We start from the raw sequence: 24,422 nt of genomic DNA, 5'->3' as shown, positions 1-24,422 counted from the left end.
AGTCCCACGTCTTCACACCCCCAGGAATCCTATAAAATCACTAAACCGGAGTCCTAAGCGCAGAGGCCTGGGTGCAGACCCGTGAAGGCCCTCTGCTGCTCCAGTCTCCATGAGTTCCTGTGGGCTTTGCTCATTACTGATTTAGAGGGCCTTGTTTTCCTGGTGCCCTCCATCTCCTCTGGCTCCTACACTGCCTCCTCTCCCACAGGGTTCCCTGGAGACCTTGCCTCTTTATCACAGGTAACCAACACCACAGTCAAGAGCTGAAACCATTTCCTCACCAGAGATCTTTTTCATATAACCCCTTTATAACTGCACCTAATCTTCTCTCTCATCAAATCCTCTCACCGTCTCCAGTTATAAAATAGCTCGGTTGGTTAGACGGTGGTACTAATAAATAGCTATCTTAAACCTTTCCTGTCTACTGAAGACCACATCAGATTATCAAGTCCAACCTAGAGTTCTTGAAAATTTTTTTACATTTACTTAAGGATCTGTGATAATTCTTAGGTTTCCTTCATCAGAGAACATGTTGATTTTTTCTTCATTCCCAAAGAACACTTTTTATGGATATAAAGCTACAAATTGATAGTCCTTTTTGAATAGCGTTTGGACAATCTGTAACTTCTTCAGATGATTTGTGATGAGGAAACTGCTGTCAGTCACGTGGGTTTCCCCTGGTATGAGAAGGTCCATCTTCTGGTCCGTCTTCTACCACCGTCAAGCCTTTGCTTTTAGTTTTCAAAAGTTTAATTTTGATGTGTCTTTGGATGGATTGGTTCAGCTTTATTTTATTTGAAGCTTACTTGGCTTCCTGAACTTACAGTTTTTTCCGCTCCGATTTTGAGAAATTGCTGGCCGTTATTTCCAGCACCATTTTCTTTCCTTTTGAGATTCTAACAACACACATCTTTTGCTCCCTAGGCTCTATCTTTTTTTGTTTAAAAATTTAAACCTTTATTACGTATGAGTGTTCTATCCATGTGTGTGCAGTGCCTGCAGATGCCAGAAGAGGGTGTTGGATCCCCTGGGATTGGCATTACAACAGTTGTGAGCTGCCATGTGGGTGCTGGGTATCAAATCCAGGTCCTCTAGAAGAGCAAGGAGTGCTCTTAACTGCTGAGCCATCTCTCCAGCCCCCTAGGCTCTATTTATTTTGTTTTTCAGTTCCTTAATTAGATATTTTCTACAATTTTATCTTTCATTTACTGCTTCTTAGAATTTTCTCCTGATGAGCTTCACCCATAGAGAATTTTTTGGTTTTTTGATTACTATTTTTCTTCTCAATTTACTATTTGGTTCCTTGTATTTTTGTGTATTTTTTCTCTTATTGAAAATAGATTTTTTTTAAATACAATATATTTTGATTTTGGTTTCCCCTCGCCCAACTCCTCTGAGATCCTTCCCTACATCCCCTCCCATCTGAATCTGCACCCTTTTGTCTCTAGTTAGAAAGCAAATAGGCATCTAAAGGATAATAATAAAATAAAAGAAAACAAAACAAACAAGCTGGAATAGGAAAAGTACAAGGAACACACATATATAGATGAAGAAACAGACAGGTTTGCACACACACATTATGGGAATCCCATGAAAACACAAAACTGGAAGCCAATGGAACTATAAGATTAAAAAAGTAAGCCTTGGCAAAACATTATGGGACAGAGAACCTGCAAAGATGTCACTGAGTTCATTTTGTGTTGGCCATCTACTTTTCTGAGACTTTCTGTTGCATGGTAAAGCATTTTTATGATGGCTGCTTTAAAATCCTTGTCAGGTAATTCTAACATTAGCATCATCTAGCCTTTTCTTACTAAGTTGATTGGATCTTGGACATTTTGGCTATTTTGTTATGAGACTCTAGATGTTATTGATATTTTTTTAAAGCAGGCTCCTCTGATAATGTGCGTATGTACGTGTGTGTGCGCGTGTGTGTGTGTGCGTGTGCGCGTGCGTGTGTTTATTGTTACTAGAGCATGAGAGTAGGCCCCAAGGTTCCTCATGAGTTCAAGCTTCTCCTCTGGCTCCCTCTGACGTCAACACACCAGATATGCTGGATTCATGGGTAGCTTATGCCATTCTTTTCTGGTCTTTGGTTAGAGGACAGACTTTTCTTGGGATGTTTTTTGTTGATCTGCATTTATTGATATCTTCAGGTTATCAGCTTCCCCAAGGCCCAGCACAGGAAACTTGATTTAAAGGTAATACTCAAGGAGCTCAACCAATCAGATGTCCCTCAGGTTCCCGTGTCCCTCATTGGTCTGCTATGGTCACTTCAGCGCTGTCTTGTTTGTTGAATGGACAGTGTCTAGTGAATTTGACTATACTTATAAAAAGAACATGATGGCGCTGGAGAACGGGCTTAGAGGTTGAGAGCGCTAGCAGCTCTTCCAGAGGTCCTGAGTTTGAGTCTTACCATCCATCTGCCTGACAGCTTAACAGACACCTTCATCTCCAGTCTCAGGGAATCTGGTGCTTACCTCCGGCCTCCTTGGATACTGTGCACATGTAGTTCATACACATAGACATGAACAAAGCACCTATATACACTTCAAAAATGGGTAAAAGAATAGGAGAAAGTTTACCTATTTTTATGTTTAGAAACAGAAATCCTTGGGATTATATTTTCATTAAATAAAAACTTAAACAGCTTTATGAGATACAGACTGAGCATCCCTAATCTGAAAATCTTTTGTGTGTGTGTGCATGTGCATATGTGTGTGTGTGCCCGCATGTGTGTGTGTGTGTGTATGTGTGTACATGTGAGGTGTCAGAACTTGGGAGACGAGACAGGGGGATCTCTGTTGGTAACCCTGAGCAACATGAGGTTGAACCTGTCTAAAAGAGAAACAGACCTCACACAAAGGTGATCCCAGCACTTGAGATCCCAGCCTTTAATCCCAGCACTAGGGAGGTGGAGACAGGAGTGATATGGCTGGGCAGAGAGAGGACTATAGGGCAGGAGGAGACAGGAGCTCATTGCAGTCTAGGAGCAGTGCAGTCTGAGGCAGTCGGTCTGAAGCAGTGTGAGGTCAGTCTGTGGATGGAATCTGAGGACAGAATTACCCCTTTGGTCTGAGTATTGGTAGAGGTAAAGGAACTCTCTAGTAGCTGGCGTTCTGCTTCTCTGATGCTTCAGTTTTGGCTCCCTGATAGATGACTCTGAGTCTTTTTTATTAAGACCAACAAGAATTTGTGCAACACACCTGAAGCCAGGGCTAATGTTCGACAGCCCTGAAAATTCAAAATTCCGAGTTCTAGTTTTTGGAGCATTTTGGATTTTGAATTTTCTCATTAAGGATTCTCAGTATAGGCAAAGTTGACATAAATATTTCAAGGCATAAAAAACCATGGGATCTGAAATGTTTCTGTCTCCAAGCATTTGGGTTCATGGTACTCATTCACGTGATGGACTAAGCACGCTGCTTTGTGTGTCATTTGTTCAGATTTGACATGTGTGTATGGAAAACCATTTGCATAATCCAGATAATGAACATATCCTCCACTCTTTCTTCTGTATCTTTCTACCTCTCCTCTCTCTTCCTTGAGGGCAAAGCACAGATTTCTTTATATACTGGAGTCAACTGCTATGTCTCCTTTTCAGAGGTGGCGATGTCTACTCTCTTTCACGTAATGTAACCTTTTTGATTCATCCACATACTGGCATGCATCAGTAACTTCTTTCTACGCATGGTTGTCACCTCTTTACCCTTCACCTGTGGACGAAGTCTTGGACTTCTCTCTAGTTTCTGGCTATTATTAGGGAGGGCCTTTATGAACATCTGTGTTTAAGTCTTTGTTTGGACACATGCCGTCCTTCTTCTGGGGCATACAGCTCAACCACAGAATCGCTAGATCACAAAGAAGGTGAACACTTAACTTTTTAAGAAATTGTTAGGCAGCTTTCCAAAGTGCAGTAGAGATCATTCCCTCCCGATGTGTGCGAGGGCTCCATTGCTTAACATCTCTGCTAATACTGCACATTGTCAGTCAAGAGGAAATTTGGCCATTCTGATGGACGTATAGCGATACTTATTATTGTTTTAATTTGCGTGCCCCTAATGAATAGCATTACTGATCATCTTCATATGCACTTACTTGCCTCTGGAAACTAACTTTTCTTTCTGTATCCACACTTAATCCCCCCGTGAACGGATGTGCTCTCCGCAAGCTGGTCCTTGCTTAACTCCCCACAAACACTCCTGGGGTGTCCACAGTTTAATTAGCCTCCAACCTTCTCGACCCCAAGAACCACCAGACTCTTCAGGTTAAGGGTCCAGTCTTCCAAGACTGCCCCATTTCATATGCCAGTCACAAGTCCAGGCTGTCAGCTGTGTTTCTGACCTCTGGATACAAATCAGGAGACCCCGTGGTGTTGTTCGGATTTGGTCATTTGCTTGAGTGGCTCAGAGAGCTCTGAGAAGCAATCCACCTATCCAAACTAGCAGCTCATTACAAAGAATCCACCTCAGCCGTCTCCATTCCCTGGGACTCATCCCCATACATGACCTCCTCAGCCCTTCTCTGTTCATCTCCATTCATTTGTAGTATTCCTACGCCAAGGAGCTCACAGACACCACACTTGGCAGGGACCCAGATCAATGCATCGCTCAACCCTCATCGGAGAAGCTGCTTCTTGCAGTAGATGATAACTAATACAGAGACCCACAGCTGGGCAATGTTCAGAGAGTGAGAGATCTTGACGCACTCAGGCCTGAGTGGGGTGTGTTTAACACAAGCTTCCCCTCACAGCTCCAGGGTCCACATGGAAGAGATGGGGTAAAGGCTGGAAGAGCCAGGGGTGGAAGATAATTGTAAGAAAGCAGCATTTTCCAGACATTACAGGGAGGGTGCACATATGAACTCACAGACACTGGAATAGCGTGCACAAAACCCACACAAGCCCGAACCAGGCAAAAATCCCAGAGTGAGGGAGGGGAAGTGGGCATGAAGTCCCGCCCACAGCCAAGAAGTTATTTGAAAATGGTAGCTGCTGGGAGAGAGAAATCAGTGTTCTTCAGTGGAGTGACACTGGGTCTATCAGCCACACTGCAGGGCAGGCGCCATACTCCAAAGAAGATGGCCAACACTAGTCAGACTCCATGGTTGTTTTAGTGGCTTCCTCCCTTCCTTCCTTCCTTCCTTCCTTCCTTCCTTCCTTCCTTCCTTCCTTCCTCCCTCCCTCCCTCCCTCCCTCCCTCCCTCCCTCCTTCTTTCCTTTCTTCCCCCCTTTTTCTTTCTTAGAAAGAACGTGAAGTTGAGTGGGTAGAGATATTGGGGGAGGATCTAGGAAGAATTGTGGAGGGTGGGGAGAATATTATAAAAACGTACTGTATAAGATTCTCAGAGAATAAGTAAAAAGTAAAATAGTTATTAAAAATGAACTATATGAAAGAGGTACCAGGGCAAGGGGTGAGGAGGGGCTTTGCCATCTCTATCTGTGACATTCCTGGTACTTGTGCTCAACCAACCAGCGTGCTCTGAACTTCATCCCTGTGGGGCTCTGTGGCCCCTTCATTAGGTGGGCATGGCTGCTCATGACGTTGATTGTTAGTGATGAGCTCAGCTCCCAGTGCCTTTGGAGATCAGACATGGAACGGCAGAAGTTAGAGGCTGAAGGTCTGGAGGAGACTGGAGGCTCCAGCCTGATAATTGTATGTTTTGTATCCCTGGCAACATTCCCAATCTGAGGTTAGACAGAAACTCCAATCAGTGGTGATCTTATTAGTCTACAAGAAGACACTTAGGGAATCCGGAAAAGGAGGACCAAAGATAATGTATTTCTTATTATATATCCCAAGGCCAGTTTTTTATAGGAATACTCTGCCATATCTGGTTTGAATCCAGGGATATGTGTGTGTGTGTGTATGTGTGTGCATGTGTGTGTACACCACACAAGCACTCTAACAACTGAACCACATCCCTAGCACCCTACTTTCAAGATAGGGTTTCAGTGATCCTGTAGTTGAGGCTGGTCTTGAACTCCCCATTCACCAGCCTCTCCCACCCTGGGCTGGAATTAGTGCTGGTGTATAGCAGGGCCACCACACATCTCCTCTGTGTGTATGCTTTGTTGTTTACTTAAGCAGGCCCCTAAAGGAGGACATTTGCTATGCTACAGTGAGTATACATTTTTACATTTAGGGATTCTTGGTACTGGAATTGGTAGGTCAAAGGGGGAATACTTGCAGAGTTTAGCTAGCAATATCGACTTCTTTATGATGTCATAAACCCTGTGTCCTTTGTAGTGGAGTAGAATGGTAGATATATTTCTAAGAACAGAGTATTTCAACAGTATAGGAGTCTGATTTCTTTCTTTCTTTCTTTCTTTCTTTCTTTCTTTCTTTCTTTCTTTCTTTCTTCCTCTCTCTCTCTCTCTCTCTCTCTCTCTCTCTCTCTCTCTCTCTTACAGGTCTCACTATAAAGTGGCTGGCCTGAAACTTACTATGTAGTCTAGTATAGCCTGGCTTTGAACTCACAGAGATCCTGCCTCTTGAATGCTGGGATTAAAACTATATACCTTCTTGGCATAATCTTAATACTTGTAAAACAAGTTCTTCTGATGAATGTAGATAGTGGGTCCTTGGGATTTTCTGCTTCTTCATGTTTCTTATGCCTTGTTACAATGCCTCTCTGTGCCTGGGAGGCAGGCTCTCTCTGAACAGTTAGAGGTGGAGACGCTGAAGATATGATGTGATAGGAACGTGCATTCCGCAGGACAGGGTTTGGTGGCCATGGGCAGAGGGACTGGCGTTCTTCGCCTGGGATCTTGGTGTGGGGAGCTGCTTTCTAGAGAGCAGAACTCTCAGCTTTAATCCTGCTGTTTGTGGGCATACGATAGGAGACCCTTTGAGACTTGGGTAGGGTGGAGAGGATAGGCTTAGCGCCTCTGCTCTGACGCAGACTCCGTTAGTATCCGTATGATTGTGAACTAGTTACAAGGTCACCCTTAGCCTTTGATGTCTCATGGGGTTTCTGCCCTAAGAGGAAAGTGTGTTCAATGTCAGCATCTGGTGCTGTGCCTGCTTTAAGAGTGATGGGGATGAAGCTTGGGAACCCCTGGGCCAGAAGCAGCAGGCCACATTTCCATGTTGCCAAAGCCAGGGTAGTCTTGACACTTACAAGGGACACCAGGATAGAATCTTAGAGCAAGCAGGAGGGACGTCCCCAGTTATGTGGACTAAATTTCAGAGCACAGCGCCAGTGCCCAGACTCTCAGCATTTAGGGATGATCCAGGAATGCTCGTGACCTTGAAAACAGGTCAGATTTTTAGCTAAGCGGAGAGAGTAGGCAGAACTCCAGGGTGACACCCTGGTGTGCTCACGAAACATGCCTGCTCACTCTTCATGATCTACCTGGGGCCTTGTGTTCATCTCTTCATTCCTGTAAGGATGGTCCAAATGGATGTTTTTCAACCAGGGGCACAGATAGAGCCCCTATAATATGAGTTTTCTGTGCAAAATTTTTTTATGCAGGCATTTCCCCCCATTTTAATTGCCTTGGCATATCTCGGATATTCTAGTTCAGATTTAAAAGTTCAAGAACTACTCGATGCCCGGTCTTGGTGAAGAATTCCCAATGCATGTCACTATCTGTTTGTAAATGTGAAGGCCATTAATGACCCATTGTGGTGACAAGGAGCGAGATGTGAAGGAGCTCACCTCATGTGTGCCTTCTCATGTGCCTGGCTTGCGTAGGGCTGCAGACAGGTGAATGGGTAGCAATATCTGGGTTCTTCATCTGTGATCTCCGATCTGGTCGTCTGGTTTCAAGCAGATGCTCCTACCTCCTCCTTGTGTTCCCATTCCTCTCTGATTCCTCAGGCTCTTGACTGATTCCTTTCAGCATGAGTGGATACATGGTACATGGGACGGAGATGATTTCTGGTGACTGTTGGGAGAGGAGGTGGACAGACTGGCCTAAGTCCTGGGAGGTAAAACTGGATTCAAAATAAAGGCAGGGTACCACAGGTGTTGTCTAACACACTGCTCTGCGAATGTATGAGTTTTCTTTCCCTTACAGAGAAGGCTGGGTTACAGCCATGGGTCTACCTTTGGGGTGTTGCAGAAAAAACCTTCCCGCAGTGGACTTGAACTTCCCCACTTAGACTCTGGCTGGAGCGAGAGGGATTCACTCAGTCCTTTTCTGCTCCACTGAAGTCTCTTCCTGTGCTTTCTCTGTGTCACTCCATCTTCCCAGTGCTTCCTAGCTCAGGCGTTGCCAGAGAGACTCAGACCCAGACTTGGACTCTGTGGATAGCGAGGTATTTGTCTGCGACCTGCTGGCCGTTTAAGCCTCAGGCTCAACGCAGCCCAGTTTTCTAGGGAACCGGTTCTCCCAGCAAGTGTGCATGTTTCTGTACGAGTGTGCCTGTCACGCCTCTGCTTTCGCACAGGCCGCTCCTCTAGGCAACAGTGCTGCCGTTTGCAGAGGGGGTCTTGGTTCCTGGGGAGGATTGGTCCCCCTCTTTTCTCCTGCCCCCTCTTTCCTCTCCTCTATACCCACCCCTAACCCTAGGCTCAGGTCTCAAGGTTAGTTTCTCTGACCATGGCTGTGGCTCCATCCTTTCCTTTCCTCTCCCACTACCCCGCCTCCCCGCCTCTCCGCCAGGCCTTTGAGTTATGTGTCTCCTGTCCTAATGACATAAACAGCATCAGTCTCCCGGGGCCCTGCTTTTCCCTCCATAAGGGCAAGTGTAGGGTGGAATGTGTTGGTCCTATATAAAGCGGCCCTGGTGCCCGTCAGCCTGTCAGGCAGGGTGAGGAAAGAGAGTAAGCAGCTTTGGGGTATATTAACTTGTTGAGACAAGGTGGATTCAAAGCAAAATTACAAGAGAAGCACGTGTCCGTCCTGGTAGCTGAAGAGCCAAGCAGCGGCAAGGGCAAGGTTGTCACATGGGCACGGTGTTCAAGAATCATCTCTGTCAAGTAGTTTGTGATGACCAACAGCTGACACCCATCCAGTCTTCACGGTTGCAGAGAGATTCCTCTTAAACATCAGTTAATTCCCATCAGACTCCCCCGAGGTAGGCGTTACCGATGACCTGACCTTATAGGCGGGAGACAGGCTCTGCTGGGGGCTGTGGTGTTTTCTAAAGCTCATGCATGCGAGGTTCTTCTGCACCACAGGGCTTCTCCAAGCTAGAGAGAGTAAAAACAGCATCTCTTCCACATCCACTCCATTGCTAACCTTAGCTCCTCAGGAGAGTGGATGTAAGCTACCAGTAGGGCATCTTGAATACCAATAACCCGCAGGGCAGGGGCTAGAGTGTAGAGAGCATATAGTACCTAGACAGGTGTGGGCATTTTCAAATTTTGGCTCCTTAGACATTTTGAGAGTGCTGGTGAGGACCAGCTTCTCATTTAGCAGTCTCAGTTCAGGTTGGAAATACCAGGAAGCGAAGAGGACGGAGCAAGGAGAAAACCCACGGCACAGAGATGGCCACACAGAGGTAGGTGGGCTCAGAACTGCGGCCAGAGCCCACCCTCCAGAGTCCTTGGATGGTTTGTCAAACAAGCCACTTTCTTTTCTTGTTCTGGGAACCTAACTCAGGGTCCTGTAGCTGATCGGCAAGGTCTCTCCTGCTGAGTCATATCCCCAGCCCTTCTTGAATGGTTTGTGTCTAGGTGAAAGAATACCCTGGAGCCTGAACTAGCAGGGCCAGTGGTTCTTCTTTCTTGTATTTCTAAATCTTGATTAGTTCTGGCTGAGTTTATATGATGACTTCTAGATGCGGCTGCCAAGTGTGGTGTGCTAAATATAGGGGACCCTAGAGATGGCAGGATTCCTGCCGTCCCAGCTCTTTCAAAACCAGTAGAGGAGACACTAGCATGTGGGCAATTAATTATATTACCTTGGGGGAAATAGGAGGAATTTCAGATCCCACAGAAAACTCCATTAAACCAGTCTTGGTACATGAGAGAGCACAGGCAAGCAGCTAGTAGATACTGTTCAGGCCTCCAGATGTTTTCAGTAGGCATTCAAACAACCTAGAAAGTTCCTTAAAAACAGTTGTTGTAGTCTCTTCAAGGCGTTCCTTGCTTCAGATCAGAGGTCTGGTGTGGATTTCAGGCTCTGGAATTTCTGAGTTCTCCAGGTTCTTGCCATTTCAGCTGATTAGAATCACTAGCCCCAAGTGATTTCTGGGACTTGTTCTGTGATGTGGAGTAGTGGGTCCTTGCTACGCTCCTGAGGGACCTTCCCCAGAAGCAGCTTGAATGTCTGGATGGGGCCTGAGTGAATGCGTCTACTCAGGTATGACAGGGCTAGAGATAACATCTTCCTCAGGCCAGTCACATCAGAAACGTGGAGCCATCTCTGGGGGTGCTTTCTCTCAGAGCAAGGTCATGTCTGCCCCTGTCTCCATGTCCTGCCCTGTATCTCTATGTCCCTGTAGCTCAAGTAACTAATTTGACTCTTTTAACTTTCTATCTATCTGGTGCAGGCCTATCCTTAAACCTTCCCGACTCCAGCCTTAATATTTCCTGAGAATCAGTGGGGTGGAGATACGTACCTCCAATGTATTTACCATCCTGAAAAACAACTGTATCATTAAAATGATACTTATCATACAAAGTTACATGGTCATTTTGGGTTCTTTATTGCTGGTATGGTTGTCAGTCAAGGGAAGCCATTCTTCCTCTTAACTTTTTTTTTTTATCAGGGTGGTGTTGTTGTGTGTATGTGTACATGTACATGTGTGCTTACTCATGCATGCATGTGGAAGTCAGGGATTGACTTTGGGTATCTTTCTCATCGCCCTTCACCTTATTATTTGAGACAGGGTCACTCAGTGAACCTAGAGCTTGCTCTTTCAGCTCTACCGGCTAGCCAGAAAGGCCCTGGGGTCCCTCTGTCTCTATCTCTCATACCTAGCACTTGGGGTTTATAGGAATGTGCCCTCTGGCTGGGAATTGAACTCAGGTTTTCATGCTAGGGTAGCAAGTATTCTACCCACTGAGCCGTCTTCCCACCCCACAACTGTGTGTCTGTGTATGTGTGTATTAATATGTGATATGTGCATGCAGAATGGTTGGCATAGAAACGAAGCTGGTGGGATTAGAAGCCAGATGTAGACAGGGACTGCTTTTGGGAGACAGTGTGTGCTTGGCCACCCTATGGACTTCTGCCCATTTCCTTGTGTGAGGCCTGGTGTATGGACTAGGAAGTCAAGGAGCATACGCTATGCAAGTGGGTGTCTAGGGCAGGGCACGCCTCCATGAGTTGCCCGTGTCTTCTGGCCTCTGCAAATGGCCCGGAGCTGGCAGTGGCAGGATGCGGTGAGCAGAGCTGGTTCTTATGACATTGTGTCTTTGAAACGCTTCTTAGTCTAGACTCAGGTAGGTTCATTGGCTTCTGCTGTTCCTCTCTGAAGGGAGCTTATTTAACTTGGCCCCGGACAGAAGACAGTTACTACAGGGCCACTGCCTTGCAAGCCTGGTGGTTTACAAGTCTCTGCAGGCCAGATAATACCTTTTTACAAAAGGTGGCTGCTCTGCCTGGCGAGGGGCCTGCTGAAGGTTATGATGGGATAGATGGAGTTGAGGTCTGGGATGACATGCTAGTTATACCTTGGCTGCTCTGTGACCAACCGGGTGACATTAACAAGTTACTTAGCCTCTCTGGGCTCTCCTTGTCTCTCTCTCTGTGAGTGACAGGTTAGGCAGGGTAGTCTATAATGTCCTTTCTGGTCTATAGCCTTTTCCCTTTACATTGTCTTTCCACAGGCCTGGCTCCGGGTCAGCTGTACACGTACCCTGCCCGCTGCTGGCGCAAGAAGCGACGATTGCACCCGCCAGAAGACCCAAAGCTGCGACTCCTGGAAATAAAGCCTGGTGAGTATCTTATGGAGCTCAGTTGGGCCAGTGGCAGAGGTGAGGAGGCCCTGAGCTCCCCAAGGCAAGACCCGTTGCTCTTGTGTCCACATGGCGAGTTTCTTGGCCCGGGGTTGTAGCGCAGTAGTAGAGAGTTTGCTTGGTATGGGCAAGGCCTGGAGTTCAATCCCTATACTGCAAGAAAAAGCAAGACAAAACAATAATAAATGAATAATAATAAAATAAAAACAAAATAATAATAAACCCAACAGAACGTGTTTCCAGTAAAAGCCTGGTACCCATGTGGCACACAGAGACATGCGTGTGCTCCTTCTATGTCAGTACGCGTCCTGTTGGCCTCAAGTTTCCCTGGATGTTGGAGTGTTGTGCCATCTCTTTTTGTCCCTCTTGTCACCCTTGAAAAGCAAAGCCAGCAGCCATAAGGGCCAGCCCTCAGTGATTTCCCTCACCAAAAACAAAAATGCTTTGGTTCAGCTCCCTCTCTTCCTTGCAGCCTCCACAAAGATACCTTGACCCAGGTGTGTTTTCCCAAAGAAGAAAGGATGTCCTGGGGGAACACCTCCCACACCCCTCTGTGTGACTTTCAGGGATGAAAGGCTAGCTTGTTAAAACTGGAACTTGCTTTGGGGGTGCGAGAGTCAGGTTGTCCAGTTCATCCCTGGGGTGCAGGCTTCTTTGCTTTGACCCACCTGTGACACTTCAGACACACGGCTGTCTTCACATCTGTGTCTGGGTTGCAACATGATGGAGTCAAGGCAGATGTCACCTGACCCCCCAACCTCCACTCAGCGTGTGACGTCCTTACTTCTACTGGAACCCCTCAATGCTGGGATGGTGGCTTCTGCTTTGGACTCTACCCAGTGAATGGGTCAAGGTGACAGGTGAAAACGGCAGATGAATGGCTGGACTTCTAGCCACCTTCCTCAGTGTGATCAGGACCGCGAGGTCAGCACGAGTACTGCCCTCCCAGCATGCATCAGTCTAGGGATGATGGAAGTTCTTCGCTGTTTTTGTTCTATGCTTGTATTTTCTTTTTGAATGGCGGTGTGTGTTTGGCACTCTGCAGTGTCTCATTTTGATCTAACCACACTTCAAGTACCTAATAGACACAGGTAGCCAATGGAGCTGTGTCGGTCAGTGTGGTTCTAGGAGAGTGTGACCCCAAGCAGCAGCAGCAGCAGCGGCAGTGGCAGTGGTAGTATCTGGAATCAATGTTTGAGGCCAGCCTGAGGTGTTTCTTCTTTCTTTCTTTCTTTCTTTCTTTCTTTCTTTCTTTCTTCCTTCCTTCCTTCCTTCCTTCCTTCCTTCCTTCCTTTCTTTTTTTTTTTTTGTGAGTTCTAGGTCAGCCTGGACTATATGGGACCCTGTCTAAATAAAACAAACTAACAATAACAACAACAAAAAAAAAACCCAAAACCAATAACAAAAATGGAAGAATACACTGGCCACAGTGGCACACACTTTTAATCTCAGCACTCCGGAGGCAGAGGCAGGTGGATCTCTATGAGTCTGAAACTAGCCTGATCTACAGAGCGAGTTCCAGGACAGCCAAGAATACACAATGAGACCCCAACTAAGAAGTAAGAAAGAAATGAAAGAAAAGAAAAAGATTACTTGTCACAGGATGTCATAAAATCAAATACATCTAGCGCAAAGGAATAAAAGGCATCATTAACCCCAGTGTCTTACTTTATTGCAACCCAGCCAGGTTAAGAAACTCATTCAAAGTCACACAGGAATTTCCTATGGGCCCAGCAGGGAATCCAAATTGCTTGCGTCCCTGTTCAGGGCTTTTCTGCTGCCTCACGCGGCAGAGAGATCTCTTTAGACATTTACTTTATGATTATAAAATTAATATACCTATTGAATATTCAGACACACAAGTCATAAGTGTTAGAAGCCCATACCTGGCTAGCTTAAGCCAAAATGAAAAACCGATACACAGAACAGTAAATCTGGGTTCCCAAAACTGCTGTGAGGCTGTATGCCTTGCGGTGTGTACAGCATGCCCTTCTTCTTGTAGGGAGTACCAGACTCAGCACCTAGCAGGACAGACCCCTTCCCCAGCTGGGGCAGAAAAGCTCTAGGGAGGCCTGAAGAGCTGGCTGGGTTTTTGTCTGCTCCACAAATTCTTGTCCTCCAGGGGCCTGAGTCACCACCTCAGTGGTGGCTTCTGATTAGCATAGTGCTTGGCAAAGCCCTTTCCGAAGCTTGAAGCTTTCCCATTCGGCAGATACCAGCTTCTACCTCACACAGGGGCTTAGGGAGGGATGGAGGGGAGCAGTGTTTTAAGCTTATTTCATAGGCGAGAGCAGTCAACCTGTGGACGGAGCCAAGGCTGTTTACCGTGTGGATGATGTGTCTAAGAAGCCATGGACCGCTGCTCGGGGGACTGAGGCAAAAAGTGATTTTTGAGGGTTTGATCGGTCTGTCTGCAGAGATTCGCATTGGGCATCCTAGCCTCCCAGCGTCTGCTTCCTGTCCATGGTCCGGTGGGAGCCACAGTGTTTATAGGGGCTGGAGACCTGCCTTGACGACTGAGGGAGAAGGCAGGCTTGGCGGGTTTTGGTAGCAGTTTCCTCTGGTGCACAGTGACTGTATCTGTGCCTCTTGGAAAGACTTAGAGAGTCTCTGCTCCAGGCACGAGGTGGAAATGACTGTCCAGGGAGAAAGACCCAGAACAAAGATGCTCAGTAATCGAGAGCAGGGCCAGCTCTGGAGAGAGGAGCCATAGCTCTGTGAGTGCTGCCCTTTAGGGGTGTCCTTATCTCCCATGGGTACAGATGTTCTGTCTTGTGAGGCCTTTTCTAGCCAGGGCTCAGGTGTTGAGAGACAATAAACAGCCCAGGTCAGGAATCAGAAACTTTAAAATTATACGTGCTTCTCAGAGATGTTTGTTCCTGCTTTGTGAAATCACATCTACTCCAGACACCCAGACCCCTTGAAGTGGTGAGAAAAGATGCCCACCAGTGGTTTTGGCCCTGGGGTCAGTGGTCTTAGCCTAGCACCTGGAAATGGCCCAGATGAAATACCATCAAAGCAGCATGCCACGATCTTCCTGGAGATGACTCAGGCTGGCATTTGATTTTGTGTGTGTGTGTGTGTTTGCATGTATATGAGTGTATGTTTGAGTGTCCATGTGGGTGTACTTGTATTCTGAAGCTTGGGTGTCGTTCCTCAGGAACCACCCACCTTGCTTTATAAGACAGGGTCTCTCATTGGCCTGGAGCTTGCTGATTCAGGTGGTCTGGCTGCTCAGTAAGCCCTGAGAATTCTCGTTCTGCCTCCCCAGTGCTGGTATTACAAGGACATGCAATCAAGCCTAGCTTTTAGAGCTTATCTATTTGCAAATATAGGTCCTAGGGATTGAACTCAGGTCCTCATGTTTGCATGCAAGCACTTTAGAGCGAACTCCCCATTCTAACACTTGGGTTTTTCAAAAGAGCCAAAGTTTCAGGAACAATCCTCTAGCATGGGCCTCAGTGAGAACAGAGGCACTTTGGGGCAAAGTCCAAGGTGACACTGTCACTGGCTGGATTCCCACCAAAGGACTCTGTCTCTGGTGGGTGGAAGAATGCAGCCCCTCTTTGGTGCCATCATGGGAGGTGCTGTTTGCTCACCTCTTAGCATCTCTGTTTTCGTCATTTATAAGATGCGGTTTCTATCCAGGGGATCTCTTCCCTTTCCTGGGATGTGTTCTCTCAAAACAGGATGATTTGATGATTTAAAAAAATTGGTCAATTCTTAGATTTATTCCATTCCATTTATTTGATTTGGTCTCCAAGAAAGCTCAGAGTTTTGATTGAAACCGTTGAGTGTGACTCACAGGAGAATCACTATTGGAGTCTCTGGAGAATTTGTTACAAGTTCCTATTGGATCAGCTCTGTGTGTGTGTGTGTACATGTGTCTATATATTTTTGAGTATGTAAGTGTATATGTGTGTGTATATATATGTATGAATAAGTGTATGCATATGTGTCTGTGTGTATATATATGTATAAGTGTGTGTAAATGTATGTATGTGAGTCTCTTTATATGTGTGTGCACACATGCATACATGTATACTTGTGGCAGTGGGGGAAACAGAGAGGGAGAAGGAGGAATATGGTCCTCTTTACCTGTGGCAGTGGAGGGAAGTCTTTTTTTTTTTTTTTCTTGAGACAGGGCTTCTCTGTAGCTTTGGAGCTTGTCCTGGAACTAGCTCTTGTAGACTGGGCTAGCCTCGAACTCACAGAGATCCGCCTGCCTCTGCCTCCTGAGTGCTGGGCTGGAGGGAAGTCTTAACAGCACCTTCAGTGTTTAAAAAGTACTAGCTCAGAGCTGGAAGATGACTCAGTGAAGAGCTGCCATGCAAGCACCTCTAACCTCGGTGCTAGGGAGGCAGAGGCAGGAGGCTTCATGGACCTTTCTGCCCCACGGAAAGTGAGAACCTATCTCAAAAAGGTGGAGTGAAGTGGAGGTGGCTAGATGGCTTAGCAGAAGAGGGTGTTTGTTATTTTAAGTCTGACGACCTGAGTTTGCTTCCCAGACCCACATAGTAAAGGGAGAGAACATACTCCCGCAGGTTGTTGTCAGACATTTTCATGTACACGTGTGCTCACCCATACCCACCCACCCACACACCCACCCACCACAAATCCACATAAGAAAACAGAGAAAAAATAAGATGGAGAGTGACTGAGGAAGAAACCAACATTGACCTCTGGCCTCCACACCCATGTGCACACATATGCAATGTGCATTGACATACCTGTGCAAATATATACACAAATGTGCGTAAATACACACATGAACATGAACATATGCACATGCACCCACAAAGCACATACCCATTGGACTAGACATTCTGTTGCTCGGGATCTATCATGCATAGTCTTAGTTACTATTGTATTGCTGTGAAGAGATGCCATGACACAGGAACTCTTACAAAAGAAGGCATTTAATTGAGGACTGCTCACACTTTTAATGGGTTAGTTCACGGTCATCATGGTGTGAAACAGGCATGCATGACATTAGAGCAGTAGCTGAGAGCTTTACATCCTGATCTATAGGTAACAGGTGAGGAGAGAGAGAGGGGGGGGGGGGAGAAGGCCTGGAGTGGGTCCAGAGGTACACCTCCAGCGAGGACATACCTACTCAACCTTTCCAAAAAGTTCTACTAACTGAGAACCAAGAATTCAGATAAAAGAGACTATGAGAGCCATTCTTATCCCAACTACCACACATAGTAGGTGACATTTAATTTTAGATACATATTATCTAAACCTCAAACATATTTGCTTAAATATAAATATAGTTATTGTGACATTGCTCATAATCATAGTAAGCAAAGTTTAAAAAGCATTATAGAACCCTTTGATGCGGCCTCGCTAGTTACATATTGCGTTCATAAAATGGAATATTATTTTGCCTCTTAAAAGTGTGACTCAAAGGACAACAGGGTGGCTGAACTGGTGCTCGCTGCCCTGAGTTCGATGCTCAGAACCCATGGAAAGGCAGAAGGAGAGAACCAGCCCCACAAAGCTGTCCTCTGACTTCCACGTGTGCCATGGCATGTGTGTCTCCCATCATACACACACGTATGCACACAAATTTTTTAAAAAATGACTCAAGAAAATCAAAGATGTGTAAGATATATGGATAACCGGGAGAAACAAATTGTATGACATCATATAATAGTCTTTGGACAAAGCTTGCTAAAAATCAATGATTTATTAATCTTGACCCAAATCTCTTTAAATATACAGATATTAGAGGAGGGACTTTCTGTTGGAAGGCAGCCAACCCAGCTTCTCACATTCCTGGGGTGGGCACTCCTGGACATGCCCTAGGAATCTGGCAGTGTTCAAGACTCCTGGGCTCCCTGTTGCTGCCATCCTGAAGCATCTTATTTGCTTGTGGGATGAGGACCCTGGGCTGTGTGGACTGAGGGTTGCTGCCCCGAACTTGTGTGCCCCATGTCATGAGGATCCACCACGTCAGATCTGACATGGAAGAGGAGGAAGGCAGGCTACAGTGAGCATCATGCCAACCTCCTGTTCGTCTTCCTGTCCTCTCTGAGGTCCCTGCAGAGCCTCACGGGCTAGGTGCGAGATGGCTGTCCCTGTGTCTTGACCAAGCTTGGTGGGTTGTCAGAAAGCCGGGTCTGTACACAGGGAGGGAGGCTGCGTTTGGCTGTCTAGAGAAGGTTCTGACTTGGCTCCCCCACACTCCCTGAAGGACACAGCTCATCTCCAGTGAGGAGGCTCTCTGAGTGGGGACAAAGGGAGCCCCAACTGGCTGCCATTAAGTCATTCGTTCCTGGCCAGAGTTATAACCGGATGGAGGGGCTCCACAGTCTGGCAACTGTGAATATGTCATGCCTCCTACGTTTATTTCTTGTTGGGAAGACAAATGTGTGGTGTGGGGTGGGAAGGGGCTGCAAGCTGGGGAGAGCTCATTGGAGTCTCAGGGCATCCATATTGTCCTGGACCTCTGGGCTTCTCCCATTCCCCGCTCCAATCTATCTTGAGTAAAAGGCCCACAGGCTCCCCCGCGCCTGGTGTCTGAAGGACAGCACACACAGCGCGATTTCTCTCAGCTGCCTTACAACCGAGTGCAGTATTCACTGTAGCTTGCACGTAGCCACAGAGGCAGCCCAAGGCGTTTTGCCATGTAGAGATGTCACAACAGGAAATTTGGGGCTAGTGAGAGGCCTCCTGAAGTCACACCCCCAAGAACTGAGCTCTGTCCTTGAGGAGAAGGGCAGATAGTGGGAAAACAAGCCCATTCATAAAAAATCCTTTAACATTTTGCGTGTGTGTGTTTATGAAGGAAAGAAAAGGGTTGATAACAAACTTTTCCTTAATATCCCTCTGGATTAAATGCTCAGCTAGTTTAGCATCTTTCAGCTCTAGACCTGTATAGTCCCTATGGTCTCTGGAAGATATTATCTTCCTTTTAGAGGATAGGAAACTGTGGTGCAGATTAGGATGTTAATTTCTCAAGGGTCTATAGTGAAGCTGAGAAGAGGCACTGAAGGGAGCAGGTCAGGACTGGCGTCATACTCTCCAGGACCTGATGCACGCATTCATCTGGCGCTCCCCAGACTCAGGGGGTCTGATTCTCTCCTGCTCCTTGACAGCATGAGCCCCTGTCAGTGCCTCTGGCCTGCAATGCCAGGGTACCAGCAGGCTCTTTGCCTCCCTTGCTGAATTCCAAGGGTAACAGGAGGGAAGGCGGCCAGGAACGGGCTCTTTCTCCTTGCTTTCTTGTTTTGGGCAGCTTTTCAATGACTGGGGATGAATGAGCAGGATATACTTACTTCCCTCCTTGGGCTGCAGGGGGAACTGACAGGAGGGCAGGAACCCCGAAGGAGGCTAGCTCAGATGCCCCCAAACAGAGAAAGCCATAAGCCAGCCAACAAGCCGGTTACAAAGACCCTTAGAGGGGTGTCCTCAATAGAAAGGTCCAAGAGGAGGCCCGAGCCTGCCTAGGGTGCTGGCCCCTCTGCGCGGAACTGCCAGAACTCTACAGATGGGAGCAGGCCGTGGCCAACTTCCCCAGCGTTTGCAAATCCTGCATCTTAATTAGTTCCCTACTGTCTCTGTACATGGCCCACATTTTAATAGTCTCTGGGCTTCTTCCACCATTTGCTCTCTGATGCTTGATGTGATTTCTCTTCTCCCCCGGCTCCTCCGACACCCTCCCGTCCAGGAACAGCTTAAGGCACGCTGATGTGCCAAGCATGTAGGTTGAGATTGATGGGGCTGTCGGCGGGCTCCAGTGCCCCCCAGCCCTCCCCCTCTGCCAGGCACTCCTTAGATGGATGAGCAGGAGGGTGTATGGGAGGGGGTGGGCACAAGGGAGGGCAGTGAAGAAGAGACAAGGAAAGCCCGGAGCTAGGTGTGAGCCAGCAGTGGCCAGTGTGACCTTCTACTGGGTCTGCCACAGATGCTGCTGTGTCCTTCCAAGGGAGAAGGACATGGGCGCCCACCCCCATCTGTCAGTGTTTATCAGCCTCTGTGTGGGGGTGTCTGGGCATGGAGTGGCCAGGAGAATGGATGCCTTTGAGTGCATCAGGGGAAATGACCTGTCGTTTATCTCTTCCCTGCGATGTCAGAGCCTGCAGCCATCGCAGATGCCTGCATTGGCTGCCTCTTCTGCTCCCGGTGGCGCTTACTCCCAGGAGTGAGAGAGCTGGGGAGAGGTGGGCAGGCCGCCAGCCCACTTCATGTTGCAACTGTCTGTGTCCCTGGGACCTGCTCCTGGGCTCCCCTGAGACACCAGGGGCAGAACTGGGGTTGGCAGAATTTAGGCAGCCTTGGCACTACTTGTGTTCCTGAGAAGGAATGCAGGCCTACAGCTGGCGGTGGGCAGGGTAGCCACATGGCTGCTGTAGCTTCCAAAGCTTCATATTATAGATGGGCTAGAGGGCCAGGTTTAGAGATGGGAGCATAGGCCTGAGAATCACATAAGTCTGCCATTACCCCCACCCACCTCCTACACCTCTTCTCACGGACAGGTATAGGGCCAGGACCCATCCTCTTCTTCACCTGCATCACTAGCAGCCAGCCCCCGGCCTGGTGCATGGTAGAAGGATGCTAAAGATTTGTTTAATGATGCCGGGAGAGGATCCTGAGCTCTCGTAGGTCCTTTCACAGAGAGAGAAGCTGAGGGGGGAGGAGAAGCCTTGGCCCAGAGCTGAACTTCCTGTCTGGCTCCATCATTGTCCTGAGCCTCTATTTCGTCACAGATTGTAGACTCCTTTCCGGTGCCCTTTCCTATCCTCATAATCTATTGGAGAAAAACCACTGACTAGATACCCCAAGGCCTGGGTTCAAGTTCAGTCTCCCCCAACCAGTAGCTTTAGGAGCGTGGGCAAGTTCCCTCGACGATCAGATCTTGATTTTTTCATGCGTGAAACATGGATAACGGTAGCTTCTTAGGAGCAGTCGACGGGTCACGTGGTAGGGAGGCAGCATGAGGAGACACAGAGATGTAGCCTCTCCAGACGCCGTGGAGAGAGCCCAGAGACCTCCACTAACCCTGCAATACTCCTCAGTGTCAGGGATGAGATTACTGCAGACAAATTGCTGCACGGCAGGGAAGTCGTGCTCTGTCTGGTCTGGATCAGGAACACATTATCCTTCTGAGTTTTCCCCCAAAGCCTCGTTCTAGCATCTTCTACTTTGAGCAGGGCTCTAGGAACCTGGCTGAGGGACCCATTGTCCACTTTTACTATCATCATCTTCCCGCAGGTCTGCTAGGGCGGAGAGCTGCAGTGCCATCTGTTAGGGCAAGCCCGTTTGCCCGGGTCTGTCTTCTGCGCTGGGGAGGCTGGTCTACTTTCTTCCTGGAGAACCATTGTTCTGTGGGCTTGCCCAGATAAAAATCCATACCTTGGTCCCCTTAGCATTGGACATCTTCTGGCCTTGGGACAGGTTTGCTATGTAGGGAAGCCCCCTTGCTTGGGCTCCAGGGGATTCCTGCCCAGTGTAATCCGGATGGGTCTGACAAGGAGAATCTAAGGTCCCTGAGGACAGAGCTTTGTCCCCATTATCCTGGGGCTTATCCTGGGGCTTATCCTGGGGCTCCGTGTGTAGTACAGAATCTCCTAACTGGTCTCTCCCCATTTCTGTACCTGCCCCCTTTCAGGGCGACTCTGTTACTACATAGGCACCATTGTGCCACTCTGCTCAAAGCCCTCCGTGACTGACCGTCACACTTAGGGTGGAAGCTGGTATGCTTACTGCCACCTACGCAGCACTTCAGAATCCCTGTAAGTCTGTGAGCTAACGTCCTTTGAGTCCTGACTCACTGTGTGTGTTCCAGGCAATGGCAGCTTCAGGGCACATGCACAAATGGCTCTCTGCCTAGGATGTCTTTGCGTGGACTTCAGAACAGGCTCCTTCTCACTCCTCTTTCAGGTCCACGATTTAAAAGTATCTCCGCCTTCCTCTCACCCCTGCATGCCACTTTCCCTGCCCTGCTCTGTCTTTTCTCCAAAGCACCAATTACCAAATGTCAGACTGTAGCCGTTACTCAGTTCCTATAGTCTTCCCCACCTGCATTGTCTCTTATGAAGTAGAATGTAATTTCCACGAAGGCGGGGATTTTTGCTTCATCCATATGTCCCAAGCGCCTGGGGCAGCCTGGTACATAGTAAGTACTCAGACGTACCTGTCAATAAACAAATGAAGCAGGGTACCTTTTACTGTGCTGCTGCTGGGTCTCCTCCAAAGCTGCAGGCTTTACCCGTCCTGGCACTGGGGCAGGGCCCAGCTCTCCGCTTGGAGCTCTGTTCATGCTCCACGTCTTCTATCCCTTTAACTGCTCCAGATTCAGCCTGGTTGCTTTCCTCCTCCCCGGGCCACCTCCATTCTGGGGAAAGCTGGATCTCACCATGTCTGGTAGCCTGAGAGTGTTGTAAGGTAAGGAGTTTGGGCCAAGGAGCACAAGAAGAGGGAGGATGGAGGAGGAGGAAAGCAGAGAGCCCAATTCCAGGCTTCTGACCTTTCGTAGCTGCGATCTCATTTGGTCCTTAGCAACACTGGGAGGAGGACTTTGTCTTCTCAGTTTTGCAGATGAGGCATTCGAAGCCAACTGTGGTTTAGGGTAGCAGAACTGAGATTTCATCCCCCAAATGACTAGTTGTTTCAATCTCTTTGAACAGCTTTTTACTTATTTGAAGGCAAGATCTCATGTAGTACAAAGCTGGCTTTGAACTTGCTGCATAGCCAAGAATGGTCTTGAACTCTAGATTTTTTATATTTATTTATTTATTAAAGATTTCTGTCTCTTCCCCGCCACCGCCTCCCATTTCCCTCCCCCTCCCCTAATCAAGTCCCCCTCCCTTGTCAGCCCAAAGAGCAATCAGGGTTCCCTGCCCAGTGGGAAGTCCAAGGACCACCCACCTCCATCCAGGTCTAGTAAGGTGAGCATCCAAACTGCCTAGGCTCCCACAAATCCAATACGTGCAATAGGATCAAAAACCCATTGCCATTGTTCTTGAGTTCTCAACTCTAGATTTTTATAAGTATGTTTAACCACATCAATTTTATATAATACTGGGCTTCATGCATGCTAGGCAAGCACTCTACCAACTGAGCTATGACTCCAGTCCTGAACTATTTAGTTTGAACTTTTCCAAGCTTTATAAAGGTATGCTTGAAGTGGTGTGTGTGTGTGTGTGTACTCAAATACAGATACATATAGATATATCTGTGTATATGTACCACATATATATGTGTGTGTGATACTATGGGATTGTGTTTCTGTGTGCGTGTGTTTGCATGCATGAATGTGTGTGTGTGTGTGTGTGTGTGTGTGTGTATGAACCTGGAGACTGAACCTAGGACCTTGTGTATGGTAGGCAAGTGCTCTAACAGTGAGCCACATTCCCACCCAGTCTGATGTTTCATATATGTGGACACTGTAAGATATTAGATGAGACTAATGAACATGTCTATCTCCTCATATAGTTGACTTTTTTGTGGTGAGAGCACTCAGATCTCCATCAATTTTAAGTACAATACATTATTAATAGCCCGTCAGCATGCCTCCGTCCCATTGCATCTATCTCCAGAGTGCATTCATCCGACCTACCCAACACCTGTAACCTTCTCCAATGGGTGCCACACATCTTGGGAATGTCTCCACTCAGCTTATTCCCACCATAATGTGTCTCTTTGCCCTTCCTGTGACGTGGTACTTACTCCTGTGGGCTGGTCTCGTAGTGACTTCCTTTGATATCATGGATGTTTCTTTGTGCCTCAGGTCCGGGGAATTGCTTCTCTGTAGAACTAATCTCAAATTCTAGAACTTACTAACCTAAAGGTGTCTACTTAGAAAAGTGTGGGCAGGTTTAGCAGAGGCCACGGGTGGGCGGGGGAATGGAGGAACAGGACGGTTCTCCTGTTGTGGGTATCCTGGGATTCTAACATAAGCTGTAACAGGGCCTGAAGGCTGCAGCCTGGGCGGCAGGTCCTCAGTGAGAGCCTCATTTATTTTGAGCTTTATGAGTCATAAACCAGGAAGTCAAGTGCAGCCAAGGAAAGGTCTTCCTAGGGAATGAACAGATGGATTCCAAGACCTGCCGCTACTCTAGTAGGAAATCAGGTCTCTGGTCTCTATCCCTATCATTCCCACTCTTGCTCCACGAGCCTGCGAGTGGTCTACTGGGGATAAACGAAATCCTGCTTTTTAAGCGCCTTGCTCCTTGGTGTAAGTTGATGTATAAATCCAAGGCCATGTGATGAGCTTAACGCCTCTAAATAATAAGCACCCAGAAGAGAAAATGGCACATTTGTATTTGTAAAGAAAACTAGAGACAGGCATTAAAAAAACAAACCATGACAACAAAAAAACCCTGAGCACTCACACGCTAGCAAGAGATTTTTTTTTTTCTGCTGTCTGTGGGCTCCCCCGCCCCCTTCTGTCCCACGACTCTATCTCCAGGCCCCTGTGTCAGAAGGAGCCCATGATGGATAGATGGATGGATGCGCCTTGTCGGGGTGTTTCACCACAATTTCCCTAGGGGCAGCCTGTCTGTTGGCAGAGCCCAGCCTCCCGAAAGATGGTATCTCTTGCAAACTCGACAGCCAAC

The 24,422-nt window shown here is 47.5% G+C and overlaps 1 protein-coding gene across 9 annotated transcripts in view; it reads left to right on the top strand.

Moving 5' to 3' along the window:
• Positions 1 to 24,422, top strand: part of Dpf3 (double PHD fingers 3) — a 273,140-nt gene that overhangs the window by 122,420 nt on the left and 126,298 nt on the right. For all 9 annotated transcript variants that reach the window (XR_007595761.1, XM_050164585.1, XM_050164583.1 and 6 more), the window contains one exon: positions 11,728 to 11,835. Coding sequence is in view for 8 of the 9 variants with exons in the window: in XM_050164585.1 (XP_050020542.1) it covers positions 11,728 to 11,835 (108 nt within the window). In the remaining variant the exon portion in view is untranslated. The remainder of the gene's footprint in view (positions 1 to 11,727; positions 11,836 to 24,422) is intronic.

Source organism: Alexandromys fortis, unplaced genomic scaffold (assembly GCF_014885135.2).
Source record: "Alexandromys fortis isolate MF-2015 unplaced genomic scaffold, M_Fortis_MF-2015_v1.1 scaffold_159, whole genome shotgun sequence".
Classification (NCBI taxonomy): domain Eukaryota; kingdom Metazoa; phylum Chordata; class Mammalia; order Rodentia; family Cricetidae; genus Alexandromys; species Alexandromys fortis.
This window is presented reverse-complemented; position numbering and strand designations above follow the sequence as displayed.